Source organism: Dipodomys spectabilis, unplaced genomic scaffold, assembly GCF_019054845.1.
Source record: "Dipodomys spectabilis isolate Male_0828 unplaced genomic scaffold, ASM1905484v1 ptg000069l, whole genome shotgun sequence".
NCBI classification, from domain to species: Eukaryota; Metazoa; Chordata; class Mammalia; order Rodentia; family Heteromyidae; genus Dipodomys; species Dipodomys spectabilis.
The window spans coordinates 7188762-7209628 of NW_024870746.1; the positions used below are offsets into that span (position 1 = coordinate 7188762).

Consider the following 20867-nt stretch of genomic DNA (forward strand, 5'->3'; position numbering starts at 1 on the left):
GAGGAATCGAACCCAGGGCCTCATGCATGCAAAGCAAGCACTCTACCACTGAGCCACCTTCCCAGCCCTGTAATCTTTTTTTTTAAATGGGGGACTTGGGGAGATTGAGACAGGATCTTACTATAAGCCCATGCTGGCCTCAAACTCGGAATCCTTTAGCTTCCAGATTGCTAGGCTTGCAGGCATGTGCCACCATACCCAACTGATAATGAATGGAGATTATAAGAAACATAAATTCAGCCAGGTGCTGGTGGCTCTGTCTGTAATCCTGTAGCTATTCAAGAGGTCAGCCTGAGCAGAAAAGTCTAGGAGACTCCATCTTCAACTAGCAAAAACCTGGGCTGGACGAATGACTCAAGTGGTAGAGCTACAGCAGAGTAATCATGCTGAGCAAGCTCAAGGCCCTGAGTTTCATACCCCAGTACCAGCAGAAAAGGATAAGAAAGAAATCTTAAATTAGAGCAGGGTAGTTGCACATGCCTATGATCCCATCCTGAGCTACATAGCAAAAGCCTATATAAAAAAGAAATATACTTGGGTGGGGGGTTGAGGGGAGGCTGGGAAGGGATGGGAAGGGGAAACAAAGGAGGAGGCTACAATGCTTGATAAGAAATGTACTCATTATCTTGCCCATGTAATTGTAACCCCTCTGTACAGTATTTTCACAATAAAAAAAAAAAAAAAGGGCTGGGAAGGTGGCTTGAGCTGTGGCTCAAGTGGTAGAGCACTAGCCTTGAGCTGAACTGCTGAGGGACAGCGCCCAGGCCCAGAGTTCAGGCCCCACGACCGGACCAAAAAAATAAAAATAAAAAAAGAAATATACATGTATGTGATATTTAAGGCTTTTTTTTTTTTGGTAAGGCATGGGGCTTGAACTCTGGGCCTGGGCACTGTCCCTCAGCTCTTCAGCTCAAGTCTATCATAGTACCACTTCAGCCATAGCGCCACTTCCAGTTTTCTGGTGGTTTATTGGAGATAAGAGTCTCACAGAATCCAGGTGCTGGTGGCTCATGCCTGTAATCCTAGTTACTAAGGAGGCTGAGGGGCTGGGAGGTGACTCAGTGGTGGAACGCTTTCCTTGCATGCATGAGGCCCTGGGTTTGATTCCTCAGCACCACATAAGCAAAAACAAAAAACAAAAAAACAGAGTGGCACTGTGGCTCAAGTGGTAGAGTGCTAGCCTTGAGCTGAAGAGCTAAGGGACAGGGTCCAGGCCCAGAGTTCAGGCCCCACAACCGACCAAAAAAAAAAAAAAGATAAGGAGAGGCGCTGGGAAGGTGGCTCAGTGGTAGAGCGCTTGCCTTGCATGCCTGAGGCCCTGGGTTCAATTCCTCAACACCACATAAGCAAAAAGAAAAAAACCGGAAGTGGCCCTGTGGCTCAAGTGGTAGAGGGCTAGCCTTGAACTGAAGAGCTGAGGGACAGTACCTAGGCCCAGAGTTCAAGCCCCATGACCGGACCCAAAAAAAAAAAAAAAAAGATAAGGAGGCTGAGATCTGAGTATCACAGTTCAAAGCCAGCCCAGGCAGGAAAGTCCATGAGACTTTTATCTCCAGTTAACCACCAGAAACCAGAAGTGGTGCTGTAGCTCAAGTGGTAGTGCGCTTGCCTTGAGCTGAAGAGCTGAGGGACAGCGCCCAAGCCCAGAGTTTCAAGCCCCATGACCAACAACAAAAAAAAAGTTTCACAAACTCTCCTGTCTGGGTTGGCGTCAAACCTCAGTCCTCAGATGTCAGCCTCTGGAGTAGATTATAGGCATGAACCGTTATCTTTAGCACTTGAATGAGTACCAAGCCTTTCTCTTTCTGATCTGAGGAATTAGAAGTTCATATTCATTTTTGTGGTGATTGTTATTTGCTAGGAAATTCGCAACTTGCCCAGATCTGCAACAGTGGAGCTGCTCTTGGTGGATGATGTAGCTGTACTGCCAGAGAATGCCACCATTTACAACCACCCAGATGTGAAGGTAGAAGCTTTATGGGTCTAGTTAAATGGAATCATATTGGAAGAAAGGTTATTAAAATTAATAGCACAGTAATTAGAAAAATCTCTTATACGTTATGTTGAAATCTGATACATATATATTAATACATATATATTACAAGTAAATAGCTTCAGTATTCTTATTGGGTTTTTTAAAAAATTTTTAATGACCTTAATTGCTTAATCTCTAGTCTTCTTATATAGGTAGAAGCTATTTTCTTTAAGTTATTTATAAATGGAAGGGAATAGAATATTGTTTGTCTGATTTTTTTCCATAGGAAATATTTAGCCTTGTGGAAGGATCTGGTTATTTTTTAGTCAACAGCAGTGAGCAGGATATTGTCACCATCATTTATATGGAAGCAGAAAGTTCTGTCCAGGTGAGTTGTAGAAATATTCCCAGCAAAATTAATTGATAGTCTCAGATCAAAGATCATTGTAAGCTGGGCACTGGTGGCTCACGCTACTTGGTGGCTCATGCCCTTTTGGTTTTCTGGTGGTTAATTGAGATAAGAGGGCTCATGGAGGGCTGGGAAGGTGGCTCAGTGGTAGAGCGCTTGCCTTGCATGCATGAGGCCCTGGGTTCGATTCCTCAGCACCAGATAAGCAGAAAAAAAATTTTAAAAAGGCGGAAGTGGTGCCGTGGCTCAAGTGGTAGAGTGCTAGCCTTGAGCTGAAGAGCTGAGGGACAGCGCCCAGGCCCACAGTTCAGGTCCCACGACCGGACCCAAGAAGAGGCTCATGGACTTTCCTGCCCTGGCTGGCTTTGAACTGTGATCCTCAGATCTCAGCCTCCTGAGTGGCTAGGATTACAGGCATGAACCACTGATGCCTGACTATTTTTTAATTTTACCAGTCCTGGGGCTTGAACTCTGGGCTTGGGCACAGTCCCTGAGCTTCTTTTATTTAAGGCGAACACTCTACCACTTGAGCCACAGTACCACTTCCGGCTTTTTTAGTAGTCCATTGGAGATAAGAGTCCTACAAGGACCTTTCTGTCCCAGCTGGCTTCAAACCATGTTCCTCAGATCTCAGCCTCCTGATTAGCTAGGATTATAGGTGTGAGCCACAGGCACCTGGCCAAATCAAGTGATTTTTTACATTAAAAAAAAATAAAAGTGAAGCTGGGCACCTGTGGCTCACACCTGTAATCCTACTACTCAGGAGGCTAAAATCCGAGGATTGTGATTCAAAGCCAACCCTGGGCAGGAAAGTCCATGAGACTTGTATCTCCAATAAACCACCAGAAAACTGGAAGTGGCACTGTGGCTCAAGTGGTAGAGTGCTAGCCTTGAGCTGAAGAGCTGAGGGACAGTGCCCAGGCCCAGAGTTCAAGCCTCAGGACCAACAAAACAAAACAAAATTAAAATAAAGGTGAAGTACTAAGTGCAGACCAGGGATGCAGAAAACATTTTATTCAATAGGTGAAGTTCAAAGAAGGAAAAAGAAAATACCAATTAGCAAATGTTTTCTTTCCGTCTTGTGATTACAACAGGTACTAACAGGTAGAGTGCTAGCCGGAGCAAAAAGAGCAAAAAGAGCTTGGGGACAGTGAGTGCCCAGGCCTAGAGTTCAAGCCCCAACACCCACAAAAATTAATTTTTTAATTAATTTATTTTTGTCTGGTTTTCTGGTTGTTTACTGGAGATAAGGGTCACATGGAGTTTTCTAACTGGGCTGGCTTTGAACCGAGATCCTCAGATCTCAGCCTCTTGAGTGAGGCATGAGCCACCAGCGCCCGGCTAAAAAAAATTTTTTTTTTTTTTTTTTTGGGTCCGGTCGTGGGGCCTGAACTCTGGGCCTGGGCGCTGTCCCTCAGCTCTTCAGCTCAAGGCTAGCACTCTACCAGTTGAGCCATAGCACCACTTCTGGCTTTTTTCTTTTTGCTTATGGGGTGCTGAGGAATCGAACCCAGGGCCTCAGGCATGCAAGGCAGGCGCTCTACCACTGAGCCACTTTCCCAGCCCCCTAAAAAAATTTTTTAAAATAGGGTAACCGCTACCATTTTGAGCCACAGCTTCACTTCCAGTTTTCTGGTGCATAAGATCTAAGCCCCATCAGGCTTCAAACCGTGACCCTCAGATTTCAGCCTTCTTAGTAGCTAGGATGACAGGCATGAGCCACTAGCCACCCTTGAGTGACTTGGTTTTCATTCTTTCTTTCTTTCTTTCTTTTTTTTTTTTTTTTTTTGGGTCCGGTCGTGAGGCCTGTACTCTGGGCCTGGGCGCTGTCCCTCAGCTCTTCAGCTCAAGGCTAGCACTCTACCACTTGAGCCACAGCGCCACTTCTGGCTTTTTTTTTTCTGCTTATGTGGTGCTGAGGAATGGAACCCAGGACCTCATGCATGCAAGGCAAGCGCTCTACCACTGAGCCACCTTCCCAGCCCCTCTTTCTTTCTTTCTTTCTTTTTTTCTTTCTTTCTTTCTTTCTTTCTTTCTTTCTTTCTTTCTTTCTTTCTTTCTTTCTTTCTTTCTTTCTTTCTTTCTTTCTTTTCCTTCCTTCCTTCTTTCTTTTTGTCAGTCTTGGGGCTTGAACGCAGGGCCTGGGCACTGTCCCTGAGCTTCTTTGCTCAAGGCTAGCACTCTACCACTTGAGGCACAGCATCACTTCCAGCTTTTTCTGTTTATGTGGTTCTGAGGAATTGAACCCAGATCTTCATGCATGCTAGGCAAGCACTCTACCACTAAGCCACATCCACAGCCCAATTTCATTTTCTTTATTCTTTCCCCTGTAAATAATTAAGAAGCTGGATATAGAGTCGGATCCCGGTGGCTCATGCCTGTAATCCTAGCTACTCAGGAGGATAAGATCTGAGGATCACAGTTCAAAGCCAGTCTGGGCAGGAAAGTCTGTGAGACTCTTATCTCCAATTAACCACCAGAAAACCAGAAGTGTGCTGTGGCTCAAGTGGTAGAACACTAGCCTTGAGCTAAAGAGCTCAAGGTCAGTGCTCAGGCCCAGAGTTCAAGCCCCAAGACCGACAAAAAAAAGAAGAAGAAGAAGCTAGATATATATATTAGATTCTACTTAAATTCAATTATACTTAACAACACTCTTAATCAGAGAATATCATTAAGGTACACACTTTACCATGAACTGAAACATTTTAAGGAGACATGCTTCTATGCCTGCAACATATAACTTGACCTTTCTGAACTTCCATCTCAAAGGAAGTTAAGGTTTATTTTCTACTTTGGGTTGAAATACTTGCTATAAAGCCAGATGCCAGTGGCTCACACCTGTAATCGTAGCTACTCGAGAAGCTGAGATTTGAGGATTGTAGTTCAAAGCCAGCCAGGGCAGGAAAGTAGTCTATGAGAGTCTTATCTCCAGTTAACCACCAAAAAACCGGAAGTGACAATATGGCTTAAGTGGTTGAGTGCCTGCCTTGAGCTCAAGAGCTCAGAGACAGCACCCTGGCCAGAGTTTAAGCTCTATGACCAACAAAAAAAAGAAAAAGAAAAAAAGGAAAGAAAAGAAAAGAAATACTTGGTATGATTTTGTCTAGAACATGTTTGCTAATTTTTACCCAACTACCATATTTTTCCCTTTTAGTTAGTTCCAGTACATCCTGGATTTCTCACCTTGGAAGTCTATGACCTGTGCCTGGCTTTCTTAGGTCCAGCAACAGCTCACCTCAGAGTGTCAGACATACAAGAGCTGGAGCTTGATCTGATTGATAAGGTGAGAAATGTTAGTCCTCATCATACTCCCCCCTCTTTCTTTCTGCCTACCTTTCTATCTTTGATTCAACCCAAGGCCTTACCCATGCGGCTCAGTGGTAGAGCGCTCGCCTTGTATGCATGAGGCCCTGGGTTCTATTCCTTAGCACCACATAAGCAGAAAAAGCCAGAAGTGGTGCTGTAGCTCAAGTGGTGCTGTGTCTCAAGTGGTAGAGCACTAGCCTTGAACTGAAGAGCCTGAGGGACAGCGTCTAGGCCCAGAGTTCAGGCCCCACACCAAAAAAAAAAAAATCTCTTAATATAGTGTCTGCTAAAATACTGTGTATATACTATAACTTTTAGCAAGTACAGACTTGCCAGGTATCAGTGGCTCAGACCTATAACCGTAGCTACTCAGGAGGCTGAGATCTAAGGATTGTAAAGCCAGCCCGGGCAGGAAAGTCTGTGAGACTATTACCTCCAATTAACCACCAGAAAACCTAAAGTGGCACTATGGCTCAAGTGGTAGAGCACTAGCCTTGAGCTGAAGAGCTGTGGACAGCACCTAAGCCCAGAGTTGGAGCCCCATGACTAACACCAACAACAAAAATCTGACATTGAACATGACAGAAGTAAAGACAAATAGTGTTTAAAAAAAAACAACTAAGGTGCCCCTCCCACCAATGCTCTGGCCCGGCTCTCCTGTACCCTCTCTGGGCTTGTCTATTGTTGCCACTATGAACAAGATGGTTCAGCAGCTCCAGATGGAGGCTGGGCTCAATTGTGTGAAGGTTTCTAAGACACCTGCAGACAAACTATTCTGTGCAGAATGCTCATCCTGACTCACTGCTGGCAGGGGCATCTTCAAGTACAAATCCCTTCAAATCCCAGAAAATACCTGTGCATAATATACAAACTTCTACTTTTGTCAATCCGTAACATCTACCTCTCTGAATTTTCATGAATTTCTGTTTCTCAAAGTTAACTGTTGTATATACACTGGTGATGACATATAGTAAAATACATAATATAAAGCTAAAAACAAACAAACAAAAAAAAAACTTAAGCCTGGAGTAGTGACTCATACTTATAATATCAGAACTCAGAAGGCTGAGGCAGGAGGATCATGACTTGGAGACTGGGCTGGGCTACACAGCAATACCCTGTTTTTTGTTGTTGTTGTTTGGTTTGGTTTGGTTAGTTTTTTGATCATGGGGCTTGAACTCTGGGCTTGGGCACTGTCTCTATGCTCATTAGCTCAAGGAGAGCACTGTACGGCTTGAGCCACGGTGCCACTTCTGGTTTTCTAGTGGTTTATTGGAAATAAGAGTCTCGCAGACTTTCCTGCCCAGGCTGGCTTTGAACTGTGATCCTCAGATCTCAGCCTCCTGAGTAGCTAGGATTATAGGGGTGAGGCACCGGTGCCTGGCCCCTGATTTTTTTGTTGTTGGTGTTTGTTTTTTAAGTGCTAGGCACCATTGGCTCATCCCTGTAATCCTAGGTACTCAGGAGATTGATATCTGTGGATTGTGGTTCAAAGCCAGCTTGGGCAGGAAAGCTTCTGAGACTCAACCCCAATTAAGTACCAAAAATAGCAGGTGGAGATATGCTCAAGTGGTAGAGCACTAGCCTTGAGCAAATAGCTCTGTTTCTCAATAGGTTTTTGAAAGTCCTCTAGTCTCAAGTACTCTCAAAAGATATTACCCAAGAATTTTCAGAAAATGTAGTAATGACAAGACATTTAAAGACTTTAAATAGGTATTTTGTTTTGTTTTAAGACAGCAACTTAGCCGGGCACTGGTGGCTCACACCTGTAATCCTAGCTACTCAGGAGGCTGAGATCTGAGGATCGCGGTTCAAAGCCAGCCCAGGCAGGAGAGACCGTGAGACTCTTATCTCCAATAAACCACCAGAAAACCGGAAGTGGCGCTGTAGCTCAAGTGGTAGAGCACTCGCCTTGAGCTGAAGAGCTGAGGGACAACGCCCAGGCCCAGAGTTCAAGCCCCACGACTGACAAAAAAAAAAGACAGCAACTTAATATATAGCTCATGCTATATACCATGCCCAAGTTCAAGTCCCAGGACCTTCACACACACACACACACACACACACACACAATATAAATAAATAAAATAAATAAAACAAAAACAACCTTAGCACCTGGTGCTGGTGGCTCACACCTGTAATCCTAGCTAAACAGGAGGCTGAGATCTGAGGATCACAGTTCAAGGCAGCCTAGGCACGAAATTCTCTGTGAGACTCTTATCTCCAACTAACCACCAGACCTGGAAATGGCACTGTGACTCAAGTGGTAGGATACTCACCTTGAGCTGAAGAGATCAGGGATAGTGCCCAGGCCCAGAGTTCAAGCCCCATGACTGACAAAAAAAAAAGGATTCCTCTACTATAATCTATTTCTGTTGCTTTTTTCAAACACTAGGTTGAGATTGGTAAAACTGTGTTAGTGACTGTGAGGGTTCTTGGCTCTTCCAAACGCCCATTCCAAAATAAATACTTCAGAAACATGGAGCTCAAACTCCAGTTGGCCTCTGCTATTGTCACCCTGACGTGAGTACCATTTTCATACTTCCTTGCTCTTATGCTTAATATCATGAGACTCTTCCTCCTAGTGCCTCAGTCAGTTTCCCCTTTATGTTATTCAAGATTTTTTTTTTTTTTTTGGGTCCAGTAGTGGGGCCTGAACTCTGGGCCTGGGCGCTGTCCCTCAGCTCTTCAGCTCAAGGCTAGCGCTCTACCACTTGAGCCACAGTGCCACCTCCGGCTTTTTTCTTTTTGCTGATGTGATGCTGAGGAATCGAACCCAGGGCCTCAGGCATGCAAAGCAAGCACTCTACCACTGAGCCATCTTCCCAGCCAGTCCTAGGGCTTGAATTCAGGGCTTGGGCACTGTCCATGGGCTTTTTCACTCAAAGCTAGCACTCTACCATGGGAGCCACAGCTCTTCTTCTGGCTTTTTGGTGGTTTATTGAAGCTAAGAGTCTCATGGACTTTCTTGCTTGGGCTGGTTTTGAATTCTAATCCTTAGATCTCACCCTCCTGAGTAGCTAGGATTACAGGTATGAACTGGCACCCAGCTTCAAATTTTCTACTATCCTTGTTTTCCATACCTTTCACTTCATATTCTCTTCCCATATTTAGCTGTCTACGAAACATCCACTCAAGCTAAGTGTGGTAATAATACACTCCTGTAATTCTATCACCCAGGAAGCTGAAGCAGGAGGACCATGAGTTCAAGTTCAAGAAGAGCTACATATCAAGTTGCTGTCTCAGAACAAGACAAAATACCCATTCAAAGTCTTTAAATGTCTTGTCATTAGTATATTTTCTGAAACTTCTTGGATAGTATCTTTTGGGGGTACTTGAGAGAGAGGGCTTTCAAAAATCTATTGAGGCGGAGCTAGGAAGGTGGCTCAGTGGTAGAGCACTTGCCTTGCATGCATGAGGCCCTGGGTTTGATTCCTCAGCACCACAAAAGCAAAAAGAAAAAAGCCGGAAGTGGCACTGTGGCTCAAGTGGTAGAGTGCCAGCCTTGAGCTGAAGAGCTGAGGGACAGCGCCCAGGCCCAGAGTTCAAGCCGCACGACCAGACCCAAAACAAAACAAAACAAAAAATCTATTGAGGGGGCTGGGAATGTGGCTTAGTAAAGAGTGCTTGCCTAGTATGCATGAAGCCCTGGGCTCAATTCTTCAGTACCACATACACAGAAAAAGCTGGAAGTGGCACTGTGGCTTAAGTGGTAGAATGCCAGCCTTGAGCAAAAGAAGCTCAGGGACAGTGTCCAGGCCTTAAGTTTAAGCCCCAGGACCAGCAAAAAAGAAAAAGAAAGAAAGAAGGGAGGGAGGGAAAGAGAAAGGAAGCAAGGAAGGAAGGAAGGAAAGGAGGGAGGGAGGGAGGGAGGGAGGTAAAAGAAAAGAAAAGAAGAGAAAAAATCTATTGGGAAGCAGAGCTATTTGTTTCCTCCTCTAAGAAAGGAGAAATACAAGAATTCCAGAACAGCCGGGCGCTGGTGGCTCACGCCTGTAATCCTAGCTACTCAGGAGGCTGAGATCTGAGGATCGCGGTTCAAAGCCAGCCCAGGCAGGAGAGACCGTGAGACTCCTATCTCCAATAAACCACCAGAAAACCGGAGGTGGCGCTGTAGCTCAAGTGGTAGAGTGCTCGCCTTGAGCTGAAGAGCTGAGGGACAGCGGCTAGGCCCAGAGTTCAAGCCCCACGACCGACAAAAAAAAAAAAAAGAATTCCAGAACAATTTGGTAATTGCAGTTTCACCCATCTGTGTTTATATTGCCCTTATTTCCTTTCTCAGAACAAATTTTTTGCCCATTGGGAACTTTCTGCCATAACTATGAAATTTATCTTGATTCTGGCAGTCCCTTCTAGCCAGAGTTAAAGTGAGCAGGAAATGCTAGGCATCTTGGAAAGATGCACCACTGTCCATTCTCAAAGTCAAGTCTTTCTCACCTAAGACATATGGTCTTTGCAGACTAATGGAAGAACAGGATGAATACTCTGAAAATTATATTATTCGAGCCATCACTGTTGGGCAAACCACACTTGTAGCTATTGCCAGAGACAAGATGGGAAGAAAATTCACATCAGCTCCCCGGCAAATTGAAGTAAGGGAGTGATCTCACCCAAAATTTGCACTTTATTTTGTTTAGCATTGTTTATCCCTTGTTGTTTGCTTTGCATAAATTGAAAATCATTTGGCTGAAAAAAAATGAGTTGTTTAGCTGGGCACTGATGGTACATGCCTATAGGCATAGCTGCTCAGAGGCTGAGATCCAAAGATTGAGGTTCAAAGCCAGCATAGACAGCAAAGTCCATGTGATTCATCTCTAATTAACCATCAAAAAGCCAGAAAAGCCAGAAGTGAGCTGGATGCTCGTGGCTCATACCTGTAATCCTAGCTACCCAGGAGGCTGAGATGTGAGGATCACAGTTTGAAGTCAGCCTGGACAGAAAAGTCTGTGAGACTCTTCAATAAACGTCTCAGAAAAAGCCTGAAGTAGCACTGTGGCTCAAGTGGTAGAGCACTAGTCTTGAGCACAAAGAGGTTAGACAGCACCCAGGCCCTGAGTTCAAGCCCCAGGACCAGAAAAAAAAAGCCAGAAGTGTAGTTGTGGCTTAAGTGGCAGAACAACACTGAGCAAAAAACTTAAGGGGCTGGGAAGGTGGCTCAGTGGTAGAGTGCTTGCCTTACATGCATGAGGCCCTGGCTTTGATTCCTCAACACCACATAAACCAGAAAAAGCCAGAAATGGCGCTATGGCTCAAGTGATAGAGTGCTAGCCTTGAGCTAAAGAGCTGAGGGACAGCGCCCAGGCCCAGAATTCAAGCCCCACGACCAAAAAAAAAAAAAAAAAACTAACTTCAAGGATAGCTCCTAGATCCTGAGTTCAAGCCCCAAGACTTGTTAATGCTGAGTGATATACACCTGAGAGTAATTATACTGTTCTCTCTACTTTTATTTTTATTTTTTTATTTTATTTTTTGCCAGTCCTAGGGCTTGAACTTAGGGCCTGGTCACTGTCCCTGAGCTTCTTTTTGCTCAAGGCTAGCACTCTACTACCATCTGAGCCACAGTACCACTTCTGGCTTTTTCTGTGGTGCTGAGGAATCAAACCCAGCGCTTCATACATGCTAGGCAAGCACTCTACCACTAAGCCACATTCTCAGCCTACTTTTATTATTTTTTACGGTAGTTAGTTGTAAATATAATTTTAACTGTCATTTTGTGAATATATTTGTATAACTTTTGCACATAATTTTGCACATAATTCAGTTTTTCTTAGAATAAGTTCTCAGTCATTCAGTATGAAGTTGGGTCATTAGTTATTGTTGCTTCTGGACTTCCCCTTCAAGGTGTTTCCTCCATTCAGACTTGTCCCAGAGAAGATGACACTGATTCCAACTAACATGATGCAGGTAATCTTTTGTCTTGTTTTGTTGCTATTACTGAGATACGTAACTGTGGTTTTATATTTTGATTGTTATTTTGTTTTGTTGTTGTATTGTTGCTGAGACAGGGTCTCACTCTGCAGCCCAACAGGCCTCTGATTAGCCTCCTGCCTTAGTTTCCCAAGTGCTGGGGTTATAGGTATGTTTCACCTAGCCTTGGCTCAATGATGCAAGTGATCTTAAAGACAGAAAAATCAGACTTACCTGTTTCCCTTTGAGATACAGCACTCCTATTTTTATTGTGCTCCTATTGTGTACTCCCAGCCAAGTACAACTGAATATTATAATGAAAACAGTAATTTTCCCTGATCCCTGATGTATCCATTTAGTACTTCTATTCCTCCTCCTTCTCCTTCTTCTTCTTCTCCTCCTTCTTCTTCTCCTTCTCCTTCTTCTTCTTCTTCCATTGCTGGGGCTTGAACTCGGGGCCTGGGCACTGTCCTTGAGCTTCTTTTGCTCAAGGCTAGCACTCTACCCCTTGAGCAACAACCCCACTTTTGTCTTTTTCTGTGTATGTGGTACTGAGGAATTGAACCCTGGGCCTCATGCATGTTAGGCAAGCACTCTACCACTCTATCACTAAGGCCCCTTCTATTTCTTCTATATGCATTGGAGGTTTTGTGAGATATCCTTTTCCAGGAAATGAGGAAAAATAAAGAAATTAGGCTGCTTCAAGAAAATGTTGAAAAGGAGATACAACTCCTCACCTACAGCCCAGGCACTTACTGGTATGTTTAAATTCCAGGTAATGTCGGAAGGTGGTCCTCAGCCCCAATCTATCATTCACTTCTCCATCAGTAATCAGACTGTGGCCACTGTAAATAGGAGGGGGCAAGTTACAGGAAAGGTGGTTGGTACAGCTGTGGTCCATGGCACCATCCAGACAGTAAATGAAGATACTGGAAAAGTGATTGTGTTTTCCCAGGTATTCATTCTTTCCTGTGTTCTGTTCTACTCTTTTTTTTTCTTTTCTTTTTTTCTTTTGGCTAGTCCTGGGGCCTGAATGTTGTCCCTAAGCTCTTTTGCTCAAGGCTAGCACTCTACCAGTTGAAACACAGTACCACTTCTGGCTTTTTTGTGTTTAATTGGAAATAAGAAGCTCACAGACTTTCTTAACTAGGCTGGCCTTGAACTATGATCCTTAGCTCTCAGCCTCCCAAGTAGCTAGGATTACAAGTGTGAGACACCATCGCCCAGCTCTCTACTCCTTTTCAGGAATCTGTATTGAGGCATTGTAAAGGGCAAGAAGGAGGGTATTCGCAGACTAGAAATATTCTCTCTGTCCCCTTCACCTGGTAGTCTCTTAACCAGATATAGAAAATGTTATCTTTAGTGAAAAATACAGAGTACTTGGCATTGTTTTAAGACATGGTTCATATTCTCAGAGATTTGAGAAGTGGGGAGTGTCAGCTGTTGGGCTTGAACTCAGGGCCTGGGTGCTGTCCCTGAGCTTTTAGGCTCGAGGCTAATGCTCTACCACTTTGAGCCACAGCAGCACTTCTGGTTGGAGTTAAGAATCTCACAGACAGGCTAGGAAGGTGGCTCAGTGGTTGCCTTGCATGCATGAGGCCCTGGGTTCGATTCCTCTGTACCACATAAGCAGAAAAAGCTGGAAGTGGCGCTGTGGCTCAAGTGGTAGAGTGCTCGCCTCGAGCTGAAGAGCTGAGGGACAGCACCCAGGCCGAGTTCAGGCCCCACGACCAACCAAAAAAAAAACAAAAAAGAAGAAGAATCTCGCAGACTTTCCTGCCTGGGCTGGCTTTGAACTGGGATCCTCAGATCCCAGCCTCCTGAGTAGCTAGGATTACAGGCATGAGGCACTGATGCCCAGCTGATATTTGTTGTTGTTACATGCAGAAAACAATACAACAAACTGGTTATCGTAAGTATCCCTGTCTAGCCATGAGAAACTCCTTCCTCGCCTAACCTTTCTATCCTGATGAACAGGATGAAGTGCAAATTGAGGTTGTTCAGCTACGGGCTGTTAGGATCCTTGCAGCTGCAACTCGACTCATCACAGCCACTGAGGTCAGTATGGTGGCTGTGATCTAGTTCCTCATTCTGATAATAACAGGTGAACAGGAGATACATATATATGTTTTTTTCTTTTTAGATGCCCGTTTATGTCATGGGAGTGACCAGTACTCAGACCCCCTTTTCCTTCAGCAATGCCAACCCTGGGCTCACATTCCATTGGTCCATGAGCAAAAGAGATGTGTTGGATCTAGTGCCCAGGCATTCGGAGGTGTGAATTGATTCATTCTATCAGTTTAGGGATTTTGATGTTAAGTTTATTTTATTTTATTGTAAGTTTTAGACTGTTTGGCTCCTTCCTTACAATATTATTACTTATCTCTTTTTTTCTTGTTCAAACTCTGGAAACTTGAAAATCATATGAAGCATCCAAATTCAAGCACTCAGATGACACTATTATTTTTAATCTGTTAATGTTTAATTATGTAGCATGTAATTATTTAACATGTTTGAACAAAAATTTAATATTCATAATCATGTTTGTACTGCATGATGGGCAGTTGACATCAAGCTAGTTATGGTGACACATTACTGTAATACCAGTACTTGGAAGGTTGAATCAAGAGGATCACGAACCACTAGCACCCAATATGACTTTTTTTTTTTTTTGTCAGTCATGGGGCTTGAACTCTGGGCCTGGGCACTGACCCTGAGCTCTTCAGCTCAAGGCAAGCACTCTACCACTTGAGCCACAGCGCCATTTCCAGTTTCCTGGTACCTAATTGAAGATAAGAGTCTCACAGAGTTTCCTGCCTGGGCTGGCTTTGAACCACGATCCTCAGATCTCAGCCTCCTGAGTAGCTAGGATTATAACCATGAGCCACCAGCACGAAGCCCAGTATTACTTTCTTTTCTTGGCTTAAACCAGTCATAGGGTAATTGGTTGATGAAATGGGCAACAGGAAAGAAAAAAAGAAGAGAGGACAGGAAAGATGAGAGGAATAGAAGCAGAAATAGGCTATGAAAAGGACTTTATGCCGGGTGCTGGTGGCTCACGCCTGTAATCCTGGCTACTCAGGAGGCTGAGATCTGAGGATCGCAATTCAAGCCAGCCCTGGCAGGAAAGCCCATGAGACTCTTATTGCCAATTAACCATCAGGAAACCAGAAGTGGCGCTGTGGCTTAAGTGGTAGAGCACTAGCCTTGAGCTGAAGAGCTGAGGGACAGCGCCCAGGCCCAGAGTTCAAGCCCCATGACCAAAAACAACAACAACAACAAAACAGTGGGCTAATGACATAGCTCAAGAGTAGAACACGTGGGTTGGGAAGGTGGCTCAGGGGTAGAGTGCTTGCCTTGCATGCCTGAGGCCCTGGGTTTGATTCCTCAGCACCACATAAGCAAAAAAAAGAAAAAAGCCGGAAGTGGCGCTGTGACTCAAGTGGTAGAGCGCTAGCCTTGAGCTGAAGAGCTGAGGGACAGCTCCCAGGCCCAGAGTTCAGGCCCCATGACCGGACCCAAAAAAAAAAAAAAAAAAGAGTAGAACACTTGAGGCCTTGGGTTCAATATCTAGTACCACAGAAAAAGGAAAGGAAAGGGAAGGGAAATAAAGGGAAGGGAGGGAGAAGGGGAAAAGGAAAGAATAGGGAGGGGAAGGGGAAAAGAAAAGGAAAAGGAAAGGAGGGAGGGAGGGAAGGAAGTTCTAGATAGCTATCAACAACATATCTTTCCTTATTGATACAACAAAAAAGGAAAACCACAGTGTTTATTTATGAATATTTTTTAATCTGTCCTTTTTTGCCATCTAGGTTTTTCTGCAGCTTCCAGTGGAGAATAATTTTGCCATGGTTGTCCACACAAAAGCAGCTGGCAGAACCAGTATTAAAGTCACAGTTCACTGCATTAACAGTTCCTTGGGGCAATTTGAGGGAAACGTGTTAGAACTATCTGATGAAGTTCAGATTCTGGTAAGCTCTGGGCCTGAGCGCTGTCTCTCGGCTCTTTAGCTCAAGGCTAGCGCTCTAACACTTGAACCACAGCGCCACTTCCAGCTTTTTCTGCTTATGTGGTGCTGAGGAATCGAACCCATGGCCTCATGCATGCAAGGCAAGCACTCTACCACTGAGCCACCTTCCCAGCCCCAAACATCAAGTCTTGTGTCTGTATATCAAAGAGAAGAAAATCACATTTTCCTAATATCTATGAAGAGCTTAGTCTGCAGGCAGTCCAAGACTGGGTTTATGTTCCTAGATCTGTGTTATTCTTGCTCTCCTTTCACCTCCTACATTATGAATAATGGGAAGGATTTATTTTGAGCTTCTCTTAATACATTATTATTATAATGGCTATATTTAGCCATTTGGATATATTCACCAGTAGCATGAAATACAATCCTAACTTTGGGAAAAGCATAAGTGTACGAACAGTTACTGTATATATTCTTGAAACTTAGCTCAATGGTTGATATTGCTTTTAGAATTCAGAACACATGCCAGGTGTTAGTGATTCACACTTGTTTTTTTTTTGTTTTTTTTTTAAATTATGAACATACTGTACAGAGGGGTTACAATTACATGGGCAGGATAATGCGTACATTTCTTACCAAGCATTGCAGCCTCCTCCTTTGTTTACCCTTCACATCCCTTCCCAGCCTCCCCCCCCCCCCACCCCTAGGAGGCTGAGATCTGAGGATCACAATTCAAATCCAGCCTGGTCAAGAAAGTCAGTGAAACTCTTATGTCCAGTAAAGTACCTAAAAAGTTATAGTAGAGTGCTAGTCTTGAGCCAAAAAACTTCAGGGACAGTACCCAGTCTCTGAGTTCAAGCTCCAGGACTTAACACCAACAAAAGAAAAAAAGCCAGGCATCTGTAATCCTAGCTATTCAGGAGGCTGAGATCTGAGGACCGAGGTTCACAGCCAGCCTTAGCAGGAAAGTTCATGAGACCCTTACCTCCAATACACCACTCAGAAAACCAGAAGTAGTGCTGGCTCAAGTGGTAGAGTGCTCACCTTGAACTGAAGAGCTGAGGGACAGTGCCAGTTCAAACCCTATAACTGATAAAAAAAAAAAAAAAGCCAGACTGGGCAGGAAAGGCCATTGAGACTCTTTTGACCAGTCCTGGGGCCTGAATTCAGGGCCCGGGCACTGTCTTGAGCTTCTTTTACTCAAGGCTACTTCTACCATTTGAGTCACAGCGCCACTTCCAGCTTTTCCTGTATATCAAACCCAGGGCTTCTTGCATGCTAGGCAAGCACTCTACCACTAAGCCACATTCCCAGCCTGAGATCCCTTATTTCCAATTAAATCACAGAAAAATTCAGAAGTGGCTCTGTAGCTCAGATGGTAGATCACTGTCCTTGAGCAAAAGGAGCCCAGGGACAGTGCCCAAACCCAGAACCAGGAAAATAACAACAATAATAATAACAACAAAAGAATTCAGAAGACAAATTGCCATTTTTTTTTTTTAGGGGGGGTCCGGTCGTGGGGCTTGACCTCTGGGCCTGGGCGCTGTCCCTCAGCTCTTCAGCTCAAGGCTAGCACTCTACCACTTGAGCCACAGCACCACTTCGGTTTTTTTTCTTTTTGCTTATGTGGTGCTGAGGAATCGAACCCAGGGCCTCATGGATGCAAGGCAAGCACTCTACTACTGAGCCACCTTCCCAGCCACAAATTGCCATTTTTATGAGGCGAATTAATTTTCCTAGCTCTGAATCTGGGGCTGATTTTCTTCTACTTCTTTTTTTTTTTTTTTTCTTTTTCTCTCTTCCTTTTATTTTGGTTTTGGTTCTGTAATTAACTGTAGCGACGAGGAAAGGACACTTTACTAGCAAGTGAAAGAACTGGTTGATGTCCCTTGATAATTTGTTTTTGTCAGTTGTGAGGCTTGAATTCAGGTCCTAAGTGCTGTCCGTGAGCTTTTTTACTCAGGACTAGTGCTCTACCACTTTGAGTCACTGCACCACTTCTGGTTTTCTGGTGATTAATTGGAGATAAGACTCTCACAGGGACTTTCCTGTCCAGGCTGGCTTTGAACTGTGATCTTTAGGTCTCAGCCTCCTGAGTAGCTAGGATTATAGGCATGTGCCTGGCCCTTGATAATATTGTAAATCCCAACTTTCTTTTTTTTTTTTTTGTCGGTCGTGGGGCTTGAACTCTGGGCCTGGGCGCTGTCCCTCAGCTCTTCAGCTCAAGGCGAGCACTCTACCACTTGAGCTACAGCGCCACTTCCGGTTTTCTGGTGGTTTATTGGAGATAGGAGTCTCACTGTTTCTCCTGCCCGGGCTGGCTTTGAACCTCGATTCTCAGATCTCAGCCTCCTGAGTAGCTAGGATTACAGGCGTGAGCCACCAGCGCCTGGCTTGTAAATCCCAACTTTCTATTTCAGCTTACTAGAGCTAAAATTAGAAAATACAACTATTTCACTCCTAAATAACATACAGGGTATAGTAAGTACAAACTTAGCATATGACCAATCCTTCAATCAAAAGCAGGTTATATATTAGGTTATATATTAGGTTATATATTCTGAATACCTATATATTCTTAAAATCCTTGCTCCATTTTGATAAGGATTTTAGACTAATTAGAAGTCAGAAATATTGTTGACTTATATTAGCAGGAGTGGGAAACCTTTTGCCAAGGACCATTTGAATATTTAAAACATCATTGAGGACCAAATTATCATAGGGGAGGAACCACACCAAGTCAATGAAAAGTGTGTGTGTGTGTGTGTGTGTGTGTGTGTGTGTGTGTGTGTGTGTGTGTGTGTGTCCCATCATCTACCAAATGGTTTCTTAGGCTTTATATGGTCTGAGGGCTGGACATTGCCCATCTCTGATAGTTTTCATTTATTTAGCATTTAATCATTTTCAAGTTATACTAAAGTCCATGTGAGTAAGCCATAATCTGGCTTTTCTAGAACTGAGAAAAACATTGTTTTATTGTAGGTGTTTGAAAAACTCCAACTTTTCTATCCAGAATGCCAACCTGAGAAAATTCTAATGCCTATGAATTCTCAGCTCAAACTCCACACCAACAGGTAAGGGAAAGAGAGAAGGAAGGGCAAAGTTCTAACTTGAAGTGTCTCTTTAAAAATTACAAATATGGGGCTGGGAAGGTGGCTCAGTGGTAGAGTGCTTGCCTTGCATGCATAAGGCCCTGGGTTCGATTCCTCAGCACCACATAAGCAGAAAAGGCTGGAAGTGGTGCTGTGGCTCAAGTGGTAGAGCACTAGCCTTGAGCTGAAGAGCTGAGGGACAGTGCCCAGGCCCAGAGTTCAGGCACCATGACTGGCAAAAAAAATAAAATAAAATAAATAAAAATTACAAATAGAGGGCTGGGAATGTGGCTTAGTGGTAGAGTGCTTGTCTAACATACATGAAGTACCATATAAACAGAAAAAGCCAGAAGAGGCGCTGTGGCTCAAGTGGTGGAGTGCTAGCCTTGAGCTGAAGAGCTGAGGGGCACTGCCCATGCCCAGAGTTCAAGCCCCAGTACTGGCAGAAAAAAAAAATTGCAAATAGAACCAGGCAGCTGTTGGCTCACACCTGTTATCTTGCTAAAATCTGATAAAAGCCTCTTACACAGCAGCAGTTACCAGTGCCTAAGCACTGGTTATTCCTTTTTTTTTTTCCCTGGCCTGGCCTGGGGCTTGAATTCAGGACTTGGGTGCTATACCTGAACATTTTTGCTCAAGGCTAGTACTTTTAACACTTTGAGCCAAAATGCCACTTCTGATTTTCTGGTGATTAATTGGAGATAAGAGTTTCAAGAACTTTCCTGCCTGGGCTGGTTTCCAACTGCAATCTTCAGCTCTCAGCCTGTTGAGTAGTTAGGATTATAGGTCTGAGCCACCAGCACCCGACTACATTTCTTTTTGGGAAATGTCACCACTTGTTTTGCTCTCTCCTAGTTCAAAGACAGACTTTACCTAAGAAACAAATAAGTACAACCATGTGGAAACCTGCAAGCAGTTTTCTGGAACACAGATTCAAACAATAGTCCCTGTAATCTTCAGTTCTTTCCCTCTTGATTAGATAGGTCCCCAAAGAGTTTTTTTGTTTGTTTGTTTGTTTGGTCAGTCATGTGGCCTGAACTCTGTGCCTAGGCGCTCTCAGCTCTTTAGCTCAAGGCTCTAGCACTTTACCACTTAAGTCACAGTGCCACTTCTAGCTTTTTCTGCTTATGTGGTGCTGAGGAATCGAACCCAGGGCCTAATGCATGCAAGGCAAGCACTCTACCACTGAGCCACCTCCCCAGCCCCCAAAAGAGTTCTACTTGCTCCATTTGTTTCCTAGGGAAGGGGCTGCCTTTGTGAGTTCCCGAGTTCTCAGGTGCTTTCCTAACTCATCTGTCATTGAAGAGGATGGTGAAGGACTCCTGAAAGCTGGTTCCATTGCAGGTACTGCTGTGTTGGAAGTCACTTCTATAGAACCTTTTGGAGTCAACCAAACAACCATCACTGGAGTACAGGTAAGTTGAGGGATCTACTCAAATAAAAGGGATACCGGGTGCTAGTGGCTCACACCTGTAATCCTAGCTATTCAGGAGGCTGAGATCTGAGGATCATGTTTGAAGTCAACCCTGGCAGGAAAGTCTGTGAGACTCTTATTACCAATAAATCACTAAAAAAAAGCCACAAGTAGAACTGTGGCTCAAGTGATAGGGTGCTAGCTTTGAGTAAAAAAGCTCAAGGACAGTGCCAAGGCCCTGATTTCAAGCTCCAGAACCAGCAATAAATAAACAAAATAAGCTGGAGTTACATAGCTCAGTGATAGATTGATTGCCTAGCATGCACAAGGTCTGATCCCCAGTACACTACAATACAGCACAAATAAAACTAAAAAGAGTGCCAGTAGTTCACATCTGTAATGCCAGCTACTCAGGAGGCTGAGATCTTAGGATCGAGGTTCAAAGCTAGCCTAGGCAGGAAAGTCTTTGAAAGTTAACTGTCACGACCACCTCCACCAGCAAGGAAGACGCGACACTGAGCTCTTCTCTCTGCAGTTTATTCAGGACCTTTGAGTAATCTTCTGACCCCAACCCCGAGGAAAATTCCCCACAGCCTTAAGTACCCGCTGGGTAGCCAACCCTGATACGCCACGTGGGATCCACCAATAGGTTCAGGTGCGCGGAAGCAAGCCAGATTTTTTGCCTTAGCCATTGTTTACCACAGAGAGCACTCGCCATCGGGAAGGCGGAGGGCGGAAGCCGGCGCCATCTTCCAGGTGCAGCCTCTCGCAGCTCTCTACAGTTAACCACCAAAAAA

General features: G+C 44.3%; 1 protein-coding gene across 2 annotated transcripts in view; it reads left to right on the forward strand.

Moving 5' to 3' along the window:
* The window catches only part of Nup210l (nucleoporin 210 like), a 91010-nt gene that overhangs the window by 52444 nt on the left and 17699 nt on the right, over positions 1-20867 (forward strand). For both annotated transcript variants that reach the window (XM_042681814.1, XM_042681815.1), the window contains exons 19-30: positions 1862-1966; positions 2262-2363; positions 5539-5667; positions 8086-8213; positions 10150-10282; positions 11532-11594; positions 12373-12552; positions 13575-13655; positions 13741-13872; positions 15407-15565; positions 18547-18638; positions 19897-20071. In XM_042681814.1, coding sequence (XP_042537748.1) covers positions 1862-1966; positions 2262-2363; positions 5539-5667; positions 8086-8213; positions 10150-10282; positions 11532-11594; positions 12373-12552; positions 13575-13655; positions 13741-13872; positions 15407-15565; positions 18547-18638; positions 19897-20071 — 1479 coding nt within the window. The remainder of the gene's footprint in view (positions 1-1861; positions 1967-2261; positions 2364-5538; positions 5668-8085; positions 8214-10149; positions 10283-11531; positions 11595-12372; positions 12553-13574; positions 13656-13740; positions 13873-15406; positions 15566-18546; positions 18639-19896; positions 20072-20867) is intronic.